The sequence below is a fragment of the Oenanthe melanoleuca genome, chromosome 15 (assembly GCF_029582105.1).
Source record: "Oenanthe melanoleuca isolate GR-GAL-2019-014 chromosome 15, OMel1.0, whole genome shotgun sequence".
Lineage (NCBI taxonomy): Eukaryota > Metazoa > Chordata > Aves > Passeriformes > Muscicapidae > Oenanthe > Oenanthe melanoleuca.
In genome coordinates, this window is record NC_079349.1 from 10,314,384 (window position 1) to 10,333,999 (window position 19,616).

Here is a 19,616-nt window from a genome sequence, read left to right on the forward strand (position 1 = left end):
TGGGGAGCTGCACCACCCAGGGCAGGGAAAGCATTCCCTGTAGCCCCTTCTGCCCAGGGAAATGGGATTAGAATAACCAGGAATGCATCCACATCTTCTCTCTCTTCCCAGCACTCCAAATTTCATCCTTGCAACAGCTCAGGTTAAAGCCATTTGTAGACCTGTAGAAGTCACCCTGCTCTTTGCAGTTTCCATATCTGGTTTACATACAGCCTGGGGCAAGGAGTTAAAGAGGCAAGCAGCAGGAAACGACCTGCATGGCCCTCTTCAGAGGCAATACACATGGCTTCGATTGCCTCTCCATCTTTCCATCCCCAGCTTTGGGTGGAGCTTATCCAGATGAAAGAGGAAATAAGGCACATTTCCAGTCTAACTGCACCAGGATGTGGAGCAGCAACACCACTGAAATAGCCCAAAGCCCCCTTCTCCCCTTCCAGTTTGTGAGTTTAGGAAATGAGTGGGACTGACCTGTGAGCTCAGGGAGGACGGGGGCACTCGGGAGAGGGGTCCGCTCTACACGGAACTCTAAAAACGAAATGCAAGACAGCTTAGGAACTCATCCAACGTCCCGAGGGAGACCCCCAGAGACACAGCAGCCCGAGTCTGCTGGGGGAGCAGTCTGCAACCAGACTGCAACCAGGCCAGTGTCTTCTTTAAACTGATTTATAACTGGTGCTGAAAGGTGCTGGACTCCTGCCCTGAAGGCTGAAAGGATCCATTTATCCTTGGAATAAATGTGGCCAGGGGAGGGCGAGTTCAAGTCACTGTGTAGCCTCAGGTCTGCCCTGGAGCACCGCTCTGCGACCTGGCCAATCCGACCTCTCAGCGGCAGTGGATGCTCAGTATGTGCCATACTCAGCCAGGTTTACAGTGAGGGACTTGAAGCCACTACAGCTAGATTCATGGAGAGCCTCCAGACATCCAGGAGGCAACAGCAACTTTCAGCCAGTCAGCCTGGGCTCACCTCAGATGAAGAGGAAACTTCCCATTCCCAGCCCTTAATATCAAAACTTCATTTATCAACCATCACACTGAGGGATGGAGTAAGGAAGGGATGCTCAGAGTTGCCACAGCTCCAGAAAATAGCAATAACACATGTGTCCCTTAAGTGTGCTCTGCCTCATTCCCCAGCCTGGCAGAGTGGGAAGAGAGGCCTCACAGCTCTGAGCAGCTGCGGCACAGCAGGTTCCAGCCATTGATTGCTGAATCCATGTTCTGAGCACATGGCAGTGTTGGAAGCTGGAAACCACCCAGTTTGCAGAGGATCTGCAGCCCCCTGGCCCAGCAGATATTTGTGAAGGCTGTGAGTGGTCCAGGCACTGTTCAGAACACAACTGCAGTGCTGCAGGCACCTGCCTTTTGCGTGCCCAGGAGCTCCCTGGCACGTGGGTTTAACATTCTGTGCTACTTTCAGAGTGGTGGCAACTCTGGTAAAGAGAGACAGACACACACAAAGGCTAAGGTGAGACAGGCAGAGCTGTGGGGCCCTTCTGTATCACAGCAGCAGCCCTGCGGAGGCCAGCAGAAAGGATGTCAGAGCAGCTTTGGGCTTTTCCTGCCACTGCAGTGTGAGGATAATTCTAATGAAGGACAAGCTGTTCCCACCTATTCCAGGGCTTCTCCAATCCCCCTTCCACATCCGTCTCCAATTTGAAGAAAGATCAAACAGGGAAAAGGGTGAAAGGGGCAGAGCCTGGGTTATAGATCATGCCAGAGGCTCCCATCACCTGAAGACAGACTGAAAAACAGATCAGGGAGCTCCACTCACCAGGGAACTGGTAAGTGTAACCAGGTGCAATGCCAGTGTAACTTCGACTCGCATAGGTGGCAGCTTGGAAGCCTGGATAACCTGGGGGAAGAGAAAAGGACTCTGTTAGTGCAAGCTGGCAAGGGCTGGCTGCTCAGGAGCAGCACATTCATCCTTTGGCATTAGACAGCAGAAAGAGGGGTGACAGCAGAAGCCCCAGGACCGTAGACAACACGAGCGAGCCTGCAGAGCAGTTTTAGCAGTTTTTTAATTTTTCCTTGCTGCAAGCATGTAAGGACATGGAGATTTCCTTCTCAGACTCACAGCTCTGCAGACTAAGACTTTCTGGTGCATCAGCTGGAATTCCAAATAGGAGATCAGGGAGGAGGGGGTATTTGAATGGCTGAATAGCTCTGAGTCACTTTTGCACTAGAAAGGCTGGGGAATGCAGGTACAAAGAACATTTCTTCCTGGCGCAGGCAGGAACGCAACTCCTGCTGTTCCCCAGGGAAGCTGACCACCTATCAGAACAAGCCTGTGAGAACGCACAGCATTGACTCACACATGAATATTTGATTTGAGATCTCCCATGACAAGAGTCCACGATTTCCCTGTGATTCAGTTTGAGTCTTGCTGCTTTAAAATTCAGATGGCTTAGAAAAGGCAAAACCCAAAACAACAGGCTGGAGATTTATTTTCCTTCAAAAAGTCAAGTGAAAACATTGGTGGAAAAATGCCCTTTTGGGGGTTTTGTTCAGTGACTAACTGCTACTCAGCAGGCTTAGCACTGAGAGCCAGCCTGAGTACACCCTGCCCAGCAACACCAGCAATGATCCTGAGCAAACAGTGCTCTTGGGTCAGCTCAGTCCTGGTTCCAATGAAAGTGAGAAGAGAGAGAAGCCAGGACCAGTACCCACACTGGAAGGATCATGCTGGGTCTCACATCTAGGCACGAGATCCTGGAAGACAGGGTTTCAAATGACTTTTTTTCATTTTTAAATTTATATCTGAATGCTTTTGCCTTGGGAGCATTAGTAGACATGAACCTCAGCCTACTTGTCACCAACTTCTTACAAGATAGTCCCATGATAAATGTATAACTTTCCCTGCAATACCAGATATTTACCTGAGAGAGAGGGAACATGGCGAGATAACACTCAACTAGAACTTTAAGGGCATTTTAACAGTCTTAAAATGGCGATGGGGACATTCATACAGACCACTGCTTCAAGTGGAAGCTTAGGGGCTCTTTAATCAACTAATTAATCAGAGACCCTCTAGACAGCAGACTCCACACTCATGTAGGAGTGTAGGATGTAACTGCAGTTACATCCTATTCCACATGAAGGAACTGCTGTACGGCGGAGGAGTGGCCGAGGGGCAGAACCGCCCGAGGGGCTGTACCCAGCCGGCCCGGCTGTGGCAGGGCAGCGGTGGCACGTTTGCAGTTTTTCCAGGTGCCACCAGAGGGCAAGTTGCGATCGCGAACGGGTCCCGGCGGCCCCGCAAGGGGAGCGCTGCCCTTGGCCGCCCCGCTGCTCCCGGAATAAACCTCTAAGGTGCTGCCTGGCACGGCCGGGAGCGGGGGGAGCCGGCAGGGCTGACCGGGGCTTACCCAGCATGCCGATCCCCAGCATGAAGGCATCCATCCCGTAAGGCATTACTCGGGACCGCCCTCGTGCAGAGCCCGTTGGGGACATCACCTCCTTCGGCTGAGCTTTTTTACACTCCACCTGCCACAAGAAAGTAAGGATCAGGCTCGGCTGTCACAGGCTGTCACAGGACACGGCCACAGAGCACGGGCAGGCCAGGCAGGGCTGCCTGCGTGACAGCATGTCCCTGCTCCAGCCACCTCCTGTCCCCGCCCCAGCCACCTCTGTCTGCCCTCCCTGGCATCACTGTCCCCAGCCCACACGGTGCCAGCCTTTCCTCTTGCTCTGCAGCCACCACAGGCAATGGAGAGCTCAAACATTGCTTTTCTCCTCCTGGTGTTGCCCTTTATGTTCTATCTGACCCTGCACCAGAGCCTCAAAGCCTAATTTTCCTCATTTCTGAATAAAGGTAAAACATGCCCCCTCCCAGGCCACTACAAGGTTTTGTGTAACTTCAAAACCTCCAAGCACAGCACAATTCCTTGTTTAGTTAGTTTTTCTCCTTGGGAACTCCGTATTATGCTTGCTTACCTCCATACTGTGAGTTTCTTCCCCAGACTGACTGCTGTGATTTTTGGGGAAAAAATCTGATTCCCCACTGCAGAGAAGATGCATCAGGACTCAAATGTCTTGCATTCTGCCTCTGTGCCACTGCCCTGCTCTCTCCCACACATCTGTTCCTGCTCCCCCAGGCTCTGCCCCAGAGACTCACCATTTTGTTGTTGATCTCATGGAAGTGGATTTCACACACTTTTTCCACAATGTCTTCACTTTCAAATGTGACAAACCCAAATCCTGCAGAAAAAGCAAAACTCCGTGATCAGGTCAGACCTCTCACAGTTTGAACCCTCTACTCACAGCCTTTTATTGGCAGGAGAAAAGGAGAGTACAATCAGCCCGTTCGAAAACAGCTGCCACTCATCTTCCCTCTCCAGCAAATTCTACTTTTATGCACAAGAACAGGACTGTCCTCTTATAGATTCTCCTCTCCTACTCATCCCATACTTCCCTCCCACTCTGAACCCCAACTGGTCTCAAACCCAGGTTTATTTTGTGGTTTTTTTTTAACTTTGCTATTCCCAAGGCAAACCACATGGCTGGTAACACTGGGGAGGATCTGGGCAGATGCTCACACAAAGAATCAGTGGGGAAACCAACAGCTGCTTGCCAGGACATCACCACCCTCACTAAATGCACCGCACCAGCAGGAACACCCTGCAGCTCCCTCGCAGGCACTGGCCACAAAGCCTCGTGTGAGCAGGCACAGATCAGGAGGGCAGCTGCACACAGCGAGGCAGATACAGGCACAGTCATTTGCAAAGTTTCACCAAAGTAAGGTTTGTATCTGGGGAAAGACAGGACAGCGTGTTCCTGGCCCCTGGCCCACGCTCACACCTCCTTTCTCTCACCAACCCCTTTGCTGACAGTTTTGGCAAAGCCCAGCTCGGGTGGGCAGACTGAACTCCTCTAAGCTGACTGCAACCATTTCCGGAGAACTGAGGCAGGTGGGAGGATGTCTTAAAGCTTGCTGTGCAAGCAAGCTGGGATTAAGGAGAACTTTCCAGAGCTGGCCAATTCCACAGCACTGTAAAATAACATTTAAAAGCAGATGGGAATGCACTGCCCAGAACTCCACCTTTTCTCCTCACTGCCAGAAACATCTTGTTATAAACTCCTCCATCTGTCTGTGCCCAGGTAGATTCACACCACTCACCTCAACACCCACAAGCAGAGGAACTCAGGAATTCAGCAGAAAAACCCTGATGTCAAAAGCAGTCCTGAGCCCCATCAGACCCCCACCAGGCTTGCTATGCCTCTGGCTGAGCCCCTCACTGTTGACACAGTGGCTGGCAGCTCTCCCTGCTGCCTCCCAAAATGCCCAAGAGCTCTAATTGGATCAGTGACTGGAAGGCACCCATGGAGGAGGAACAGGGGTTAACGCTTCTTCCCTTTCAAGATGAAGCTGGAACAACATCCTAGGACTACTGAGGCCTGGCAGTCAGAGTAGATTTAATAGCTTTAGAAAAAAAAAAAAATCTGAAGGGCACAGAGTGTAGCAAGAGCAGAAGGGAGAGTTCCCTCGCTGCTCTGGGGGCAGGAGCGCTTGGAAGTGCTTCAAACAACACACAGGAGAGCAGCCAGCACAGGGCTATTACTGACCCTGACTGGGAAGAGGCTGAAGCTAAATTTGCAGGTCAAGTTGTTGCCATTAAATCTCTGAGTTGGATGGAAGTGTTGAGCCCTGCCCCACCACCAGGCAGTTGGTCTGAGGACTCACCAGGAAGGTAGGGACACCCTCGGACAAGCTGGGTCCATATAGCACAAATAGTACAGCCTTGCTCCCGTGGTGTAACCAGACTCCACCAGCAGGACTCGGTAAGAAAAGGTGACCTGGGAGCACAAGTGGGCTCCAGGCCGAGGAAGGGGCGAGAAGCAGGCACTTTCAGGCTCTCGTGTCAGCTTTCCCAGAGCTCAGATTACTCGGGACAAGGTAAGACACACACCGCAGGCTGGAGCCACAGAGGTGAGCATGCAGAGGAGGGGGCTGTCTCCTCTCACATATCTGCAACTCAACGAGTTTACAGCACAGGAAGCACACTGGACAAAAGCTCTCTGTGCTGCAAGGGCCACTGCTAAAGGATGCAGATGCAAAAGAATGGGGCAACTGGAGGCAAGATAAAGAGCAGCTGCGACCCGCATCCCCTGCTGCTGGGATACTGACCCCTCCCTAGGCAAGGCAGGAGGCAAACCCTCTGCAGTAACCTCTCCTAGGGTCAGAAGACAGCTCTCACCTCGGTGTCGGTTGGTTGTCTTGTCAAACATCAGCATCGCATCATCCACCTGCAAAGAGAATGGCTGCAGTCAGATATTACTGCTGCAACGAGCATCCTCCTACACAATTGTTCACAGCTTCCCTAGCCTCCCCAAACCTGAGAGGATAAAGATGAGACATCCGGTCCCCAAGAAGGAAACAGGGTGTGCACACATATGCATTACACATAAGCTATCACACCGGGCACTTTCCCAAGCCACAACCTGCATGGTCCTGGTCCCTCCATCAGCCTGGGGCAGGTGCTGCAGAGCTGAGCCCTCTCGGCCCAGCCCCTGGCAGCAATCGACCCTGATTGTTTGCCTGCAGCTCCAGCCAGGGGCCAAGGAGCAAGGAGGGCATTGTTCCCAAATCCCGGCCTCAAAGGAGAGGAGAATCAAAGGGGGGCAGAGAAGCAAAGCTGGAGAGGGGAGAGGAATAAGGGGCCTCCCAGCGGCGGGGGAAGCGGAGGCCTCAGACAACAGAGCCTGCCTGGGAAAGCTGGGGAAGTGCCCCCGCCCCCACCCCCACCCCAGAGGAGCCTTTCCTCTAAGTGAGGTTTCCCACTGCTGGAGGCTGTAATTAGAGCAAATTTACTGCAAGGCCTGAGCAGGGCTGCCTTCCCGAGGGGGAGGGGCGGCCGGATCCCATCCCCCAGCCGGCCTGGGGCTGCTCTCCTCCCCGGCACATCACCGCCTGGTGCCACTTTTCCCCCCATCTTCCCGCGGGTGTTGCCTTGTGGAGCTGCATCCGCTTCGCAGGTCAGCCCGAGCAGGGTTAAAAAATACACTTCAATCCCCTCCATGTAAGCCCCAGTGTAAACCTGTCCCACTGACCCATCCCTCCTCTAATACCACTGCCTTAATCCGATTATGAAACTGGACGTGCAAGTGCTCAGGGGAGGTGGCAGCAGTCTCTGGTCAGCAGCTGCCCTGGCCCTCCTCCGTCTCCATGTGAGACAGCCACTCCCTGAGCAGGAAGCTCTGCATGCCCCTCAACCCTATAGGATTACTCCCTTGCGTTGCCCCAGGAAGAATCTGCACTGCTACCTCCTCCTGAACAGTCACTGAAGAGGGCAGAACACTGCCCTTGCCCTGGCACAAGCAGCCACGTGCTTTGCCCATGGAGACCCCACAACTCCAGGCAGGAAAAGATGAGAGTTCTTCTCTCAGGCCCCCAGGACAACACAGGACACCCAGCTCCACCTCAGGGCCAGGTGGATGGAAGGAGCCCCTGCTGACATCTCCAGTATCATCATTAGCAGACAGAGATCATATTTGATGCCCTTAGTCTTGTCTAACACATCCACTCCAGGTGACAACAGACAACCTGACTCCTGCTCATCTCACAACTTACCATCCTGGCTCAGCCTCCCTCAGCCGAGTAAACAAACACCTGAGAAACATGCCAAGCATCCAGCCTGGAGCCACAGGAGAGATAAGCCTTGACACAGACCCGAAGCAACTCCTCAGCAGCTTCCCAGAACACACAGTTAGGGAGATGGGCGCTGAGGGCAGCTCCTCACACTGTCATTCCTCATCACCACTTGTTCCCACATCTGCACCATTTCCCTTCATGGTACAGCCCAACTATGATGTGCTGGAGGGGAACCCAACATGGCTTAAAAATAGTTCAACAGGTTTTATTATCTGGTTTTGCTCATTTTAAAATGTAGATCCATTCCTCCATCCAGTTCACAAGAAGACTGGAGAAATAGCTGTTCTCCACCCCAGTAAACACTGAGAGAAAGCTGTGTCAAAGGCACTCTGAGGCAGTGCCACTCCCACCTCAGGTAGCTGGAGACCACAAAGCCATGACAGTGAGAGTTGGGCATGAGGAAAAAAAAACAAGCTAGTGACAATGAGCACAGGCCCACTGCTGACTTACTCTGCTTGACAAGCCCTCCTCTCTGCAGAGCCTGGGAAGCAGGAACAACTGCAAGTGGTAGAGCCCAGTGCACTTCCACACAAACTCCTGGCACAGCAATATCCCAGGCAATGGCTGGGCACTGCCACAGCGCTCAAGCACTCAGAGAGAGAAGATGTGCAACCATTTCATCCCAAACTATGCTGTATGCTGTGAGGAGAGCTGCAGCCTTTCACCTTCTGCACTTTTTCCGATGGCTCTGCTTTGAGGTGTCTACCCAGCACCTCAAAATGTACTTGCCTTGCAAAAACATATTTATTGTAACACACGTACTCTATTTGACAGCTGTTTCCTGCTAAAAACTTAAATCTTATACAGTACGTAAGTGTTTGTGTGTGTCTATATATATATACAGGTGTATATGCATACAGCTCCAGGGCTTCAACTCTGTGTATGGCTATAACTGACGTATTTTATTGCCATTAAAACCTACACATGACCATGTTTATGTCTCCTTTCAAGGCAGCCTGTGAGCTGAGTTGGGTGCCCTCAGCACATACCTGTGAGGTAGAGCAGGGCCCAGATCCCCCCTAACTCTCGCTACAGGGGATGCGTCTCCTACCATACAGGACTGGGGCAGAGCTCACACATGCAGCACCCACCCAAGCAAGCCTGCACCGGCTCTACAGCACCCCCAGCCATCAGTGGGCAGCTATTGTGGCGGTGAAGCAGCACAGCCCCCCAGCCGCTGTTCCCTCCGCGCTGGGCCCTTCCCGGCCGGGCCGCGCCGGGCCCCAACAAAGGCGGCCGCCGGCGGGGCCGTCGCGATGGCAACGCGGCCGCCATGGCAGCTGGGGCCCGGATTAGCGGCTCACAAAGCCGCCCCGCAGCGCTCCGTGCCCGCGGCCGCCATGGGCTGCGGGAGGGCACCCAACGGGGGCTCCGGCACCCCGGCACAGCCCAATCGGCATTCCCCAGGGGTTCGTCACCTCCTCCCAGCCCTGCTCTCCGTGCACCGACACCTCCCTCCAGGCTGCTGCCAGCCCCGTCCGACCTGGCCTTGAACCTGCTCCAGATTTTCTGGGCGACCTGAGCCACGGCCTCGCCAGCCTCACAGAAAGAACTTTATCCAAAGGTCCAATCTAAACCTACTCTCTCTCTTTCAGTCTGAAGCCGTTCCTCCTTGTCCTGTGACTACATGCTCTTGTAAATGATCACCCTCAGGAACCTGGTGCCTTGAGCTACAGTAATGAATTGGTGGTTCCCGCTTTCTAGCTCGTAAGTGTTCCTACTCCCCTAAATAAGAAGGAAAAAAAGAAGAGTGGTTTTTTTTTGCATGCTTTCTGTCTGGGCTAAAATGCATTTTTCAAAAGTATCTATCCTAATTTAAAGACTTTAAATGGTGGCAAATCTCAAGACTTAGGCTTGTGGATGAGTCAAACAAACCTTCATGCAAAAGCCATCCAGCACTATGGACTCCCCTGTCCTCAGAAGCAAAGCATGATCTCCCCCTGACGCCAAGATCCAAAATGAGCTTCCCACTGGCTTTTCAACAGCTGACTAAAAATCACCACTGGGAACCTGGCACCTTGAGCTTAAGGAATCTGCTGTCTTCTCTTTAGGTCCTAAGTGCTCCCATGCCTTTCCTGCACAGGCAGGAGGAAAGAAGAGCAATTTTTGTCCTGGCAGGTGCTAAAAAATTGTGAGGCCACTTGGAAAAAGAGTGAACAGAGTCCACTCAAAGAAAACCCTTTCCTCACGGGGTAAGTCCCCTAAATAAATTCTTTGAAAGGGCATCCTCAACAGTTCCTTTTCACACAGTCCCAATGCATTTCCAGAAGTAGTACTAGACCCAAATTACTCCGAAAAAGTCTGTCTGAAAAAGCATTTTCTGACATGAGGATACCACGACTGAAGCTTCAGCACCTCTCAGCTAAAGATGCCATAATCACAAATGATCCATCCAGCCTTGGCCAAAATACCTGGGGGTTTTCAGAGGTTTAATCCCACTCTAACATATTTAAATTTTCCTGTTTCATTCCTAGTTATCTGCCATGGGAAAGCCAATGACATCCTCATGCAGATTTAAAAAAATAGTAATTTCCAATACCAGTTTGATAGGAAATGCTGGATGCACGTTCCCAATTATAGATGTTGAAAGTTGTAAATATAAGAGCAAATGTGGAGATGGACATCTTCCACCTGAACTGCAAATAAAAAATGTCTGAGCTAGTCCTAGAAGGAATCACAGCAACATATTTGTAGTAAAATCAGGCAGAAAAACAGTAACTGTTGAGACAGCTTCCATATGGAAAATAGAAACCTAACTATCTAGAAACTACTTGGCCATCCTGTCAAGGGACAGCATTAACAACCCTGTGAGGTTCTCCCACCTGCACAAACAGGACAGGCAAATTCCAGGGAGCAGGATGCATGGACAGAGAGCCTGGCTCCAGGGAGCAGGTGTGCTGTACCATTAAGACCCTTCTCACCACACTCTTCAGACCCACTCTCAGAACTCTGGGAATGAGACTTGGCCAAGGGGACAGAGCCTGGTCCGTGCAGGAGAGCAGAACAGCCTGTCCAGGTGTCCTTGCCCTCTCTCACACAGGCACCTGGCAAATATCAGGTGAACCCCCAAAGACCTGAATGACCATTACTGCTAGAGCGTTTTTGGCTATGTGCCTACCAGATGCGGAGCACAGAGAACCCTTTGTTCCAGAGGCATTGTTACCACAGGCCAAACTGCCTACTGCCACAAGAGAGGTGATCAGATTCCCCTTCTCCTCCCCTCCCCATCTGTTCATGGCAACCATGTTATGTGTGAGAATTTACATAAATTGCCCTCAGATCTGTGGAAGAAAATCCAAAATCCAGTTTGGAAATCCACAGCAGGTTGACAAGTAGCTTTGATCCCTGAAATTTCCAGAGCGTGGCAGATTAAGGATTAATTAATTAACATTCTCCCAATCCAAAAGAAAATCACGGCCACTGTAGTCACAGAAACAAGTCTTCCTTTAAAGATATTTGCCATCAGTATCTGAAGGTTCTCCCAATAGTCAGCAGGAAAAACTCATTTCATGCACCTAAGTCAACCACCTCATTCTTCTGGCAAGAGTACATGAATATGCACTTGTGACAGACCTACAAACCCTCATCAGATCCAGCACTGCAGATCCTGTGATTTTCCCTCATCACAACAGCAACACCCATCACCACAGTGAGACCTCAGGACCTCTCAGGTCCAGAATTCAGATGGAGTATTAGATGGCAGCCTAAAGGTCAGAACCCTCCTCAGACCTCAGATCTTTTTTCTTGTTTGCTTCCAGGGTATTTTTAGAGAGTAGATCTCTCTCTCTGGGCAAGAGCTGCCTCACAGAGAGGCAGAGCTTTCATGACCGACTCATCCATACACAATTACTTCAGGCCCAGTGAGAGATGCAGACTGGCTTTAAGCACTTTCCAAGCACCCTTGGTGCTGCAACTGATTAGTGAGTCATCCAAAGACGTCATTGAGACTGTATTTCCTCCACTGCTGCTTCACCAAATGCAAAAGCACACAACAAAACCATGAGTTCAAACACCTGATTCAGGTGCAGGTCCCCATTTCTTTCAGAACCTCTGCACTTCCAGTTTCTGTTAAGATCAGCTTCTCTTCTGATGATAAACAAAAGATCAGCTGCACCAAGTTGGAGCAGAGCTCTGTCTTGCCCAAAACCTCACAAAATATCAACCAACAGATAACTTTGGAAGAACACAAAGATAAGGCAAGGATATTACCACAGAGCCCAGAACACTACATCCCCATCCAAGCTATTTGTGATTTGAAGATTTTCTGAATTAAAGGGGTGTCTGTCTATGTTAAAAGACCTTCCATGAATTTGCCCAATCATTTTGGAGCCTATGTAAATTTTACAACAACATCCCGAAGCAAAGATTTCACAGGTTTAGGTATGCTCCATGATGAGATGACTTTATTTGTTCTAAGCTTCCTCCTATCTTGCAACTTATATGACTTTCTCTACCACAAAACTTCATCAGATCAACTCTTCATTAGAAAGATTATCTGAGTTTTTTCAGTTTTGATTTGACACAAATAACCTTGCTTACAAGATCAGAGACCCAACAGTCCAAAGAAATTACTCTGATGGACAACCCCTCTTTCTCCCCAAAAATAATACAAAACAATATGTTCCCACAGGTCGAAGTGGAAAAGGAAGAAGCTGCAACTTGAGCTCCTCTGGCATTCTCATGTGTTGAATTAGACAGAGGACTAGCTGTGCCTGAGGTAGTAGGTGCAAGACACCTTCCTCCTCTCTTTCTGTTGCAGGTTTCAGTGAGGGTGGTAGCCTGAATCTAGAGAAGCTGTTGAAATAATTCCTTCTGCTGTCTAAAGATCTTCAACACCATCCAACTTAAGCCAAACTACTTGGCTACACATTCTGTGAATGAAAGTCTTTCCAGGACTTCTGTCCTATAGTTGAAAAAATAATCTCCTTTAGAAAGCATGTGCACGGCCTGAGCTTGGATCTCAGAGAGATTCAAGTTTTGGAACAAGACAAGTGTTTCCTAGAGATCTTGTTATGCTCAAAGCCCTCACAGCTGCACCTGACAAACCACAGCCAGCTTGAGATCACTTCTCAGTCTCTCTCTCTGTACTAAAAAAACTCTTCATATTTTCTTTCTCAGGAAAACAGCAGCCCATATATTTTAGTCAGTTTTGGAAGGGAAAAAAAACCCAAAGTGATTCCTCTCTGAAGCAGAGACACACTGTATTTGGGAACCTCTTTGAAGCTTCACCTTTTGTGCCTGCTAAAACCAAGTATTTTGATATGAAGAACTGGGGTGCCAGCCTCTCCCTCTCTTGCTTTATCACTAAGTAATACTCATGGATTTCCTTTTCACACATTTTCACCTTTCTTTTGACACTTCCATTTACAAAGGTGCGAGAAGGTTTTGGACACAGTGAGGAAAGAAAACAAAACAAAACAAAAATAAGCAGAAACGCCAAAATGGAAAAATCACATTTGGGAATTTTGTCTAATGAATTTCTAATTTGTCTAATAATTTCCTTTGCAGCCCAACTAAACTTCTATTTTTTCCTGCTAATGGACGTAGGAGGTGTGCTGCCTCTGACCTGAGATGCACCAACACAAACCACCTTGGTAGACTTGTGAGCTGCAGTTCATGGATTTGAACTGGAGAGAACATTATGATAATCTAATTTGACCTCATCTGTTCTGCAGGCCATAGCACTTCCTCTTGTAATTCCTTCAGCATGTACATGCTTTCTGTCTGGGCTAAAATGTATTTTTCAAAAGCATCTATCCTAATTTAAAGACCTTAAGTGGTGGCAAATCTAAGACACAATCAGGCTTGTGGCCTGAGGGTGACATACAAACCTTCATACAAAAGCCATCCAGCTTTATGGACTCCCCTGTCCTCAGAAGCAGAGCATGACCTCCCCCTGAAGCCAAGATCCAAAATGAGCTTCCCACTGGATTTTCAACAACTGACTAAAAATCACTGCTGGGAACCTGGCACCTTGAGCCTGAAGAATCAATACAGGATAACTTGGTGCTCTTGGCTCTCTCCTCTCTAGGTCCCAAGTGGTCCCATCCCTTCCCTGGACAGGCAGGAGGAAAGAGGAACAATTTTTCTCCTACCATGTCCTAGGTAATTGTAGGGCCACTTCAAAGAAAAGGGAATAGTTACAAAACTCTTTCCTAAGAGGATAAGTCCTCTAAAGAAATGCTTTCAAAGAACATCCCTAACAGTTCCTTTTCACACAGTCCTGATACAATTCCAGAAACAATACTGGACTCAAATGACTTGGAAAATCTGAATAAAAAAAACATTTTCTGAGATGAGGATACCCTGACTGGAGCTTCAGCACCTCCCACTTAAAGATGCCATAAATCAGAGATGAAGACCACTCATGGTGCCTGGGACACCCATAAAGACAGGATTCTAGGAGACCTCTGAAACCTGGGAGGCCCCAGCACATCATAAAGAGCCACCAAAAGAGACTGTGTATCAAAATCATGCTTTCCATGAGTCACAGCTAAAGATTTTTTCTGAGTCCTACAAACCATACATCAGCACGTTCAGAACTCGGAACTCCAGAGATGAAGGCCACAAGGCTTTCCTCTGAAATGCACTTTCCCATGATCTTGCCCATCAGCCACACCAAGCTATCTACTGTAGAGAATCTCTGTACAGTTCTCCTAGCCATGGGTGAATTATTTGAGGCTTAGTCTGAAAGATGGTTACAGGCCAGGAACAATGCTTTACACAAGAGCTCTGAGGAGTCTCTCATCTGAAGAAAACAGATGAGTCAGAAAACTGCCTTGAAAACATCAAGTCAATCTAAGCAGCCCTAACATCTCCCCATGGAAACTCCCCAGAGCCAAGGGGACAGCTGATCCAGCCTCATCCAGATTTAGAGCACTGGAGGTTGTCTGGGACACTGGCTCTCCAGAAATGAATTGCACTGACCTATGCAGAACTCTTCCTCCTGCCCACTCCAGAAAACAGCCACACACAACCAGTCCTTGCCTGACATTACAACACCTCTCAGCACACAACCACTAAACAAGAGAAACACAACAGCACCCCAAAAGAACTGCTCAGACTAGAGCAACTGTAAGTGCCTATAAACTGAGTGCTCTGTGACATGCTTCTTTGAATTAGCAGGGATACAGTCAAGGTTAAAAGGGGATTATGCCAAAGACAATTTGTTTTCCTATCAAACACATCCATCAGCAGCACAGAACTTGAAAGTCAAACAGCCTTCAGACTGCACAGACACGTGGACACCACCACCTTTAGTGGCGGCATCCTTGAGGATACCACGTTAAAGCTCTTGGGGACACAACAGAGTTTTCCTATTTCTTATAGAAAATGAAACCACACAGAGCTACCAACTGGCAAGCACAAGGAAATTTGACCACTTTTTCTTAGGAGTGAACAGAGTCCCACTTTGCACACCAGGACGTACAAGTCTGGCTTCAGAAGCGGAACAAAAGTTCTGAGCAGATATTTGTGCCAAACTTTCTGCCCAAAAGTTTCAGCAATATGGCAAATCTGGTTATAAAACTCCCTTTCCTTTCACTAATTAGTGTGCCTTAACGTAACATCACCATTTTGCAGCAAATTTCAAAAGAAAATACCTAGCCTTCATCCCCACACTGCAGTTCCCATGGTACTTCCCTCCATGACCATGATTCTATCAGCTGGGTAATCACCCACCTTCCCTCCTAACTGGGCAGGAAGGTTCCAAAAGCTGCAGAATCCAAAACTTTCTGCCCCAAAAAGCAAACCTATGCACAACACCACTGAACAACAGAGAAACAGTCACAATGTCCTGCCACAGAGGTGACCACACTCAGTACTTGGGTACGATGATCCCCTTCAGTTCCTAATCCCATTAAAAATCTTGGGATCCTTCAATCTAATCCTGCTGATATCGCTCCTGAGGATGCTGACAACCTCCTCAGCTGAAAGGTCACAACCAAGCTCCTTTCAATCCTCAGATTCAGTCCAGTCTCACAATTCACACACTTGGCTGTCATGGACCATGGCACAAGTGACTTCCAGCTGTAGTAGCCCACCCTTCTCTGAGCCACCACCAGCCACAGAAGAGCCAGACCAACACAAGGGACAGCCTTGGTGCCAAACTTTCTTCAACTAGACAAAACTTACACCACCACTTGCCCAAGACTCAGCAGGAGAGGTTTCAAGACTAAAAGCCTTATTTTTAATAAACGATTATTGAAAAATAAAACACAAGATTTTGAGTTAGAAACAGGCCAAAATCAGAGGTTTGATAAAGCACCCACTCTGTCTACAAACCTTCCTCCAGCATTTGAATGAACTGTAAACCTGTGAGCCACAAGAGGCTTCTGGATAGGGAAAAACTGGAAAACCATTTCCCATAGCTGAAGCCCTAGCAACTCTGGGAACAAGGATAAACTCTGTTTCAAATCACCACAGGGCAGGAGTCACTGGCTGTAGCCCCTACAAGGACATTACAGCCAGCCAGCATCTGTAACTGACCTTTAATCTACTTAACCCTTGCAAAAGACTCAAGCTTCTAATCCCGCCCCCACAAAAGTTCAGAAAACTCCTTTTGCCCCAGAAACCACAGCTTTGATCCAACATCACTCAAGAGACTTACCTTCCCGAACTGCTCGAAATATTGTTTCACATCCTCCACAGTAGTGTTCACAGACAGACCACCCACAAATATCTTCTTCGTTCGGGTCACCATCTGGAAAAGGGAAGGACAGGAATTCACCAAATAAACCCAGAGTGAGCAGAGAACGAGACTCAAAAGACCACTAACTCCCCTCTGCTGCTGGGAAGTGCTTTTCCCTTTGCTGCAGCTGAGCTTCCAACTTCTTGAAGCCCTCTGGCCAAATACAGCTGGCAGATCCGTCCCACACCAGATTCATGCTCTTGCCTTCACAGACCCCATCACATGTGCCAGCACCCAGCCACCACCTCCTCATCAGACACTTACCAGCCCTCACCAACCTGCCACCCGACCCTTGGCACTGTGACTCCACCCCAAATGTGTGGGACACAGCTGTCCCTTCCCCAGCCCTGCCATTTTGCACAGCCAGCCTCCTCCAGGCAACCCCAGAGGTACCTGCTCTGCTTCCAGGGTGGCAGAAGGCCTGCCAGCACAGGCAGGTTCCCTGAACTTTGCCCTCCCACCCCACAAACTGCACAGCATTCCAGTCTGAAATGGAATAAGCCTCATTTCACTACCATTGGCCAGTCACTTAAATGGAGCCTAGTCAACACCCAGTTAAATCGATTTTCCCTCTGCAAGAAGGTAAGGACAAGATCCCACTGCCACTTGTCACTGATACAGCTAGGACAAGGAAGAAAACTAACTACCCTGAGAGGGGCCAGGGCTGCCAGGCTGAGGCACACCGACATCCTTTGAACCAGCTCTCCAGCTGCATCCTCCCCTTAGCTGCTTGGCTACACCCCTGCTCTCAGAGGAACACATGGTCCTAATTACCCCAAGGAGCATAGGGCTAATCCGCAGCAATTCCCTGGCTTGGAGAGCAGCCCGTTCTAACACTAAAGCACCTTCTGTCACCAAACTGCTTAATGGAATTAACCCAATTCCTACCATGTGCTTCCTGGCTCCAGTTACTTGGGATACCTGCTCACCAATTGTTCTCAGTGCCTGAACCCCTTACTTCCCTCCCAGCACCAGTCTCCTCTTTCCTCTCCGCTTCTCAACACAGCTTCTCTCCAGCTCTTACACCCCTAACAGCACTTGGAATACAGACTCTAAACTTTAAAACTCACATCCCAGAGCCAAGTTAAAGGAAGACCCAAAGTCTAAAGGCAGTCTCCAGCGTGCTGCTGGCTCCTCAGCTAAAAGTTTCTGCAAACCTGGAAAAAGTTCCTGCCACTGTGCATTTTAGGGTTAGAGCCTCTTGTAGATAAGAGATCCAACACCAAACTCCTTTTGCCTTTTCCAGTGCCAAAGCACACAAGGACATTTCAAAAAATGAAATCCCCCTCCCTTTCCCTGCCATACACCCATTCATCACACACAGGTGCACACACACAACACTCGTCCACCTGTGTCACATATGAGCATGGAGCTGTTCCATATCTCCTAAGGCTTGGAACTTCCACCCATTGTCTGCAACCTCAGAAGGACTAAGTTCACCCTGAGCAGCATTTAATTCACCAGCTCTTCAGTGCATCCTGAAGTACAACCAACGGGCTTCCTGATTCCTTCAATGCCATGCAAACTCCCAGCACTGCGCTCCAGGTGAGTCCTGAGCAAACCCCAGCGAGCAACTCTGTTGCATGCACTGGCCACCTTGCACAGAAGGACACGGTTCACCACCACAGATTTTGCCCTTTGTGGCACAAGGGCTGCCCACAGTGCTTACCTTGGGCTGTGCTCGGCGAGGGAATGCTACCTTCGGGTCAATCTGAAAGAGACGTGGGGAAGAACAGGTGAACACACTTTTCCTACCTGTTTACAGACACACAGTTTCCTCCATGTGTGCGGCTGTCTCTGCCCATGTGCCCTTGCTAAAAACCAAAAGAATCTACCTGAGGTAGATAAAATGAAGCTGGCTGCGGACATCTTTCCCTCTTGGTAAGGTGTAACCCAGTGAGACTACAAGTCCCAGCATGCAATGGTCCCTCTCCAGCTGAGCACTGGGCAAATGCACTGAGAGCCCATCACTTGCTGGGATTAACAGGCTGGGCTGCACCCGCCCGCTTGGCCGGCCCCTGGGTGCCTTGCATCACCAGCCTCATATTAAAAGTGGTTTCTTTTGCCTTTTTTGCTCTCACCCTTCACTCTGCCTGCAAGTACAGAGTTCATCTGGGTAGTAACAAGAGAGAAAAGAAGCAGCACACAAACCCCCAAACATTTCATCCCTTCAAACACAGACTGAAGAGCAGACAAAAAGAAGCAATAAAAGAGCAGACAGAATGGCACAAATTAACCCGAGGAGCCCAGGCCCCCTGGCTGCGGAGGCTGCGGCCACAGGGATCGTGCTGCCCCTCTCCCCAGGCCGCACTGCACACAAAGCCGTGATGCCTCCCTCCCTCCCTCCCTCCCTCCCTCTGCGGGCTGAGCCTCCATTGTGCCTGTTCAGCTTCCCTATAAACCTGCTGCTGGCCGGAGCAGCCGGCCCCGCGCCGCCATCCAGGTGCCGCATGTTGTGCCGGGCTCAGCACGGATGAGCGCGTTCCTACATTGGCCTCACACCACCACCAGCACCACCACAAAAGCTGGGAGAACACTAATGCACTGCAAGCCAAACACCCACAAAGCCTTCTCTCCTCCTCAGCCACCACCTCGTTCTTTACAGCCTATTTTTACAGCAACTCCTGTAAAGTTACATCACATCGGGGATGATCCAGACCTACAAATCAGCTTACAAAGACCTGTGGTAAAGGCAGGTTTGGCTCATCCCCGCACTTGGACAGGCTGCAGCTGGGAGGGCAGCCTGGAGCCTTGTCCCATCAGCCCAGCAGCTCCAACAGCCCAAAAGGAAGCTGTGTTTCTCCAGCTCCTCTCACTGCTTTGTTCAGCTTTCCAGCCTGGCTGCCCTCCCGTCCTGCATCCTTTTACTTGTCTCACAGCCCCGGAGCTTGGCCCCCCTGTGCCCTTCCACCAGCTCCTCTCCCTGCCTTCCCCACCTCCATCCTGACTCACAGCTTACAACATAAATAAACTCAGCACGTAGGTAAACACAGGCAAAACTGAAGAGCACAAATAAATTCAAAAATAAACCTCGCTCCCCAAGCTCCAAGCGCCAGCAGATTAGCATACCCTCCAGTGCCTCCCTGGGGCATCGGAACCATCCAGGCCCTCCCCTCTCCAGGCACAACCCTCCCCCCCTCCACTGCTTCCTGGCTAGTTCAGACACCCACAGCGAATTCTGAGGACAGGGGACGGCAGGAGACCAGGAGGTTGATGGCAGATAATAAGCAAAAACAATAATCTACTGTCTTTTACTTCTCAGCCAGTGTCATTCAGCTCCTG

At 49.8% G+C, this 19,616-nt stretch overlaps 1 protein-coding gene across 4 annotated transcripts in view; it reads right to left on the minus strand.

Annotated features, from left to right (window-relative positions):
* Window positions 1-19,616, minus strand: part of MSI1 (musashi RNA binding protein 1) — a 30,137-nt gene that overhangs the window by 6,389 nt on the left and 4,132 nt on the right. For 2 of the 4 annotated variants that reach the window (XM_056504517.1, XM_056504516.1), the window contains exons 5-11: window positions 18,004-18,045; window positions 16,254-16,346; window positions 6,192-6,240; window positions 4,112-4,194; window positions 3,363-3,480; window positions 1,769-1,849; window positions 469-525 (exon numbers count right to left, since the gene is read on the minus strand). In XM_056504517.1, the coding sequence (XP_056360492.1) occupies window positions 469-525; window positions 1,769-1,849; window positions 3,363-3,480; window positions 4,112-4,194; window positions 6,192-6,240; window positions 16,254-16,346; window positions 18,004-18,045 (523 nt within the window). The remainder of the gene's footprint in view (window positions 1-468; window positions 526-1,768; window positions 1,850-3,362; window positions 3,481-4,111; window positions 4,195-6,191; window positions 6,241-16,253; window positions 16,347-18,003; window positions 18,046-19,616) is intronic. The other 2 variants (XM_056504520.1, XM_056504519.1) reach the window with 1 other exon arrangement.